Source organism: Egretta garzetta, unplaced genomic scaffold (genome assembly GCF_000687185.1).
Source record: "Egretta garzetta isolate BGI_Z169 unplaced genomic scaffold, ASM68718v1 scaffold448, whole genome shotgun sequence".
In the NCBI taxonomy this organism is placed as follows: Eukaryota; Metazoa; Chordata; class Aves; order Pelecaniformes; family Ardeidae; genus Egretta; species Egretta garzetta.
The window spans coordinates 1,913,491-1,918,247 of record NW_009260497.1 but is presented as its reverse complement, the minus strand read 5'-3'; the positions used below and the strand labels follow the sequence as shown (position 1 = coordinate 1,918,247).

The window sequence follows — 4,757 nt, the reverse complement described above, 5'->3', positions numbered from 1 at the left end:
TCCTGAGGAATAAGGAGCTGGAAACAACCCAAGCACCCACATTACCTGGGTGGGTAGATCCCATAGATGTGCCCTGTGGAGCAGCCCATGAAGAAAATGGGCAGGCAGATGAGGATGGAGAAAACGAGCACCACCACAGCAAAACGGGGGATGGCCCGGAGGGAGAAGGCAAAACGTTTCATGATGATTCCTCCTAGGAGCATCCCGAGTGCTGCTGCTGGCAGGTTCACAGCTCCTGCAGAGGAATGAAGGCATTAGCTTGGGTACTGCCTGCTAAGCACCTCTCTGCTGGCAGGGTGTGTAGGTAGTGGCTTTGTGGACCAAAACCTAAGGCAGTCAGCACCTCTGAGACACCTCAGCCTCAGGAGTCTGGCTTAGAGATGCAAGATCAAGCTTGGTGTGTAATTGCTTGTTCTTGCCAACTTCTTTAAGCATCCAAGAGATCCAGACCAGCTTCACCCAGATGTTGGGGCTTGCACGTTTTCAATGTGAGGGGTTGCTGGCCCCCAAGAGTGGTCAAGTCCCTGAGAGGCTGCAAGACAGCCTGGCCTTCTGCAGCCATCTCAGGTCAGGAAAGTCATCAACCATCTCAAGGTGATCCCCTAGGCCTCATCTGAAAATGAGTTTCCAATGACTTTGTCCCATGAGATACAAAAGCCCGGGACCTACGGGCAGGTGGCTGCCTGCCGATGGATATTTTTCACCCTATGTCTGCTATCCTGCTGCCTGGCTGTGCTCACCTATGAGAAAGTTGGCGTATGAGGAGGAGGCACCGTACTGCTTCTCCAGGAACTTGTTGAGGAAGGTGGCGAGTCCCGCGATGACTGAGGAGAAGCTGCACTGGGCCAGCACCAGGAGGATGAAGAGGGGGTTGAGGAGCAGCCTGAGGAAGATCTTTGGGAATCCTACAGGGAAACAGCAGGAAAATATAGTTTGGCCATGCAATTAACTCTATCCCAGCCGGACCCAGGATGCTCACATCAGCATTTGTACTAGGAAAAAACCCACCCCTAGACTGCTCCCAGTGAGTTAACACAAGGGATGTCTAAGGCTGTGGGAAAATGGAAGGGGAGCCACCCTAATTTGGCCCAGCAGCTGTCAGGACGGCGACCAAAATGCCCTGAGATGGGAGGTGAAGGGCCAGCTCTGCCCACCACCCTCCCTCCCACGCATCCCGAACTCATGAGCCTCTGGAGTGCGTAGCGGCTGCGGGGCACTTCTTTTTTCTGGAGCAGGGGCCGTACCCTCGGGTGGTGCAAACGAACAGAGCCACCGGGGTTTTGGCAGAGCCCCGCTGGCTACGCACAGGAATGGTCCGGCTCCTGCAGCTGATGTGCATTTTCCTGGTGGGACATCACGTCCCTCCTGCCCAGCCAGGACAGCCTTTCAGACTCCAGGCTCCCCAGGAATAATTTATTTGGTCTCTAATTAGCCTTCCCCTTCTAGCAGAGAGTGCCACGGAGACCTAGAGTCATTCGTCAAAGCCCAATGAGACAGGGAAGAAGGAGCTGACAGCCGCAGGTTATGACTGCGGTGGATGGAGAGGGAAAGGGGGGGAGCAGGGCTCTAAGCTGGAAAGAAGTCATCATGGAGCTAAAAAAAAAAAGTCATTAAACCGATCTCTCTCATCAGTGACAATCCCTGCTCAAGCCAGTTTCAGCTACGCATAAACAAACTGGTGTAAGCAGCAGGGTGATGACGTTCTCAGAGCAGTGGCTGGTGGCGCCGGCAGCCTCATGCCCTCTCCCGGCGCCCTGGATTGAACCACCCAGCGAGCGTCTTCCAGCATGCTGGGGCCATTTAAGATCCTCAAACCAATTTTCAGAGATGATTCAGGCTCCACAGACCTCAAGAGGGCTGTCTTACAGCAAAAGGGAGGCTGTGTCTATCTTCCTGTGGTCCTTAGGGAACAACACACCACAGCCTGAGCTGGCCCTCGCATCTCCACACAATGTGGTAGAGAGGCCACCCCTGGAATGCTGGGTTCAGTGCTGGGCCCCTCACTCCCAGAAGGACATGGAGGGGCTGGAGCGTGACCAGAGAAGGGCAAGGAAGCTGGGGAGGGGTCTAAGGCGCGTGGGGAGCAGCGGGGGGAGCTGGAGGTGTTCAGCCTGGAGAAGAGGAGGCTGAGGGGAGCTCTTATTGCTCCCCACAACTGCCTGACAGGAAGGGGGAGCTGGGGGGTGTCGGGCTCTGCTCCCGAGGAACGGGCAATGAGATGAGGGGGAACGGGCAATGGGATGAGGGGAAACGGGCTCACGTTGTGCCAGGGCAGGTTTAGGTTGGACATTGGGAAAAATTCCTTCCCCAAAAGGGCTGTCAAGCACTGGAATGGGCTGCCCCGGGCAGGGGTCGAGTCCCCATCCCTGGGGGTATTTAAAAGCCGTGCAGAGGAGGTGCTTAGGGCCAGGGTTTAGTGGTGGGATGGCAGGGTTATGGGAACGGTTGGGCTTGATGAGCTTAAAGGGCTATTCCAACCCAAACGATTCCATGATTCTATGAATCTATGACTCAAAGCCTCCCAACAAACACCCTCAGCTTGAAAACGCCATCGAGGTGGTCTCCACCCACCCCACATGGTCCAACACCCCCCATCACCCTCGCCTTTAAGTGCCAGTCCTTTACTTTTTATAAACTCCAGCAGGGAGGTTTCTTCAGCCACCCCCTTCTCCATCTTCCTGAGCATGCCAGCTTCTGCGTTCAGGTCCTGGGGAGGGAGAGAAGAGCAGCCTGCGGTGAGAGGGGATACCCATGGGTGGCTGGCACCATCCCAGCACACAGTGGGGCTTGGGAGGAGCAGGGTCTGTCCCAGATGCCCATGACCCCCTGCCAAGCCTGACTGTTTTCTTGCCCTTCACAAGCAAAGGGGTGAATTATCTCAAAAATCACCGCAGCCCTTAAGCAGAGCTGCAACACAAAAGCTTGTCCTGCTGGGATTGGTTCTAAGAGCACAGAAAGCTTCCCTCCCCTGAACCCCGTCAAGGCACCTCTTTTAATTCCACAGAAAGTCTGAAAATGAAAGTTGGAGGCAGCTCAGCTGAAGTTCTGGTGAGTCCTCCAGCTATAATCGTGAAGTACGTTGGGTTTGGTTTTGACCTTTAAAGGATCGATCATCAAAGAATTTCAAAACAAAACAAAACTGGCTTTGAAACTAAACAAGTGGGGTTTGGCTTTGAAAACACTGAAATTAAATATCTTGATAGTTTTGCATCTTGTAAAATTTGTTTTAATGGGAAACTTGTCTCTTTTCTGCAATTTTTTCCTGAGGGAAAAGCGCATTTATCAAACCCCACTGCCCAGATTTATCCCAGCTTGAGGTTGCTCTGCTCCGAGCAGGGGCTGTCACTGATGATGATGGTGATGGGGATGATGATATCAGGGGAGCATCACCTTGCAGAGGGTGTTGCTGTGAGGAGTTAAGATACAGCCATCACCAGCAGAACCAGGCCAGGCACCCTAGGAAGGTCAAGTCCCCACAGACAGACCCCTACCAAGGAGGACCGCGTGCAGGAACCCCAAGAAGCCACCCAGCCATCACCCTGCCCCCAGGAAGGCGCAGATCTACCCAAAACCTTCCCAAGCAATGCTGTCAGTGTGGCTGTTGGGAAGGGCATGAGGTCTGGTTTTGGTCTGCTGAGCTCCAGCTAAGGGTGACGAAGTGAAGGGTCCGGTCCTTCATGTTTTAGAGGCACAGGGCTTGTTTTGGAAGACTTTTCACTTGTGAGAAGTAACCACAACTGAGAAGGATTGCTGGGTTCCCTTCCTCCCTCCCACCCCTCTCCTCTGGGGACAGGTATTCCCTCCCCGAGCGCAGCCCTGGTACCAAGATGTTCTGGCCCTACAGAGATTGCGGTCTCACCTCTCCTTTCAGCATGTACCGAGGGAAAAAGAAATAAGGAATGGATGTAAGCACCAAGCAGCCTGAGGAGATCAGCAGTCCCAGCCACCAGGCTCCAATCCACCGCTGGTCCCTCGGTGTCAGGGCCACTGTGGCTGCAAGACACGAGGACCCATTGTAAGAACTCTGCTCCTGCATGTCCATGCAAATATAGACTGATGGAGCACAAAGGGTCCACGTGGGCACAGTCCAAGGGTCTCTCCACTGGCATGGAAGAGCAAATGGATGAAGGTGGGAGTTCCCAAGGTGGTAGCAAGACCAGCCCTGGTTGTGTTTGATCTCCTTTCTCCTGGCCAGGATCCTACCCTGCCACTCCCCATCCAAACTGTGCCGAGCCTCCCAAATGACCGTAGGATGGATTTAGTCAGCACTGAAGTATGCTGATGGCACAGGTTCAACTCTTTCCCGCCAAGCCAGCCAGAAAGGCGGTGATTACAGGGGCCCGACTCCATCCTCCTCAGCCTGGGGCATATGGTGGGTCTGGACCGCACTGCCTGCCAGGGATGCTGAGCTGAGACAGGGACTGGGAAAGGGCACAGCCACTTTCCTGGAAAAAATTGCTCTCCCATTGTTCCAAGCTTGGTCACTCTCTGCTTGCAGAGACCAAGGGAAGGACCTGTACTGGCAGAAGAGTGCTGTTAATGAGCCTGGTTTCCGAGTGGATGAAACTCTGGGCGCCTTCTCCGGAAAAAGGAGGAGAAGGTGAGAGCCGCTCCGTCTCCAGTGCAGACATCCTTCAGCCGGGCCAAGCAATGCTCACGGCAGGTTGACAGATTGCTTGGCTTGGCACGTGGACCACATCTCCCCATCGCTGGGACATTGCGGCTGGGAAAGGAACCAGCAGCAGCCTCCGGGTGGG

At 54.5% G+C, this 4,757-nt stretch overlaps 1 protein-coding gene across 1 annotated transcript in view; it reads right to left on the bottom strand.

The window, feature by feature from the left end:
* SLCO2A1 (solute carrier organic anion transporter family member 2A1) overlaps positions 1-4,757 on the bottom strand; it is a 33,004-nt gene that overhangs the window by 3,012 nt on the left and 25,235 nt on the right. Inside the window, exons 6-9 of the mRNA XM_009644433.2 lie at positions 3,860-3,993; positions 2,626-2,707; positions 741-905; positions 46-235 (exon numbers count right to left, since the gene is read on the bottom strand). Of these exons, the coding sequence (XP_009642728.2) occupies positions 46-235; positions 741-905; positions 2,626-2,707; positions 3,860-3,993 (571 nt within the window). The remainder of the gene's footprint in view (positions 1-45; positions 236-740; positions 906-2,625; positions 2,708-3,859; positions 3,994-4,757) is intronic.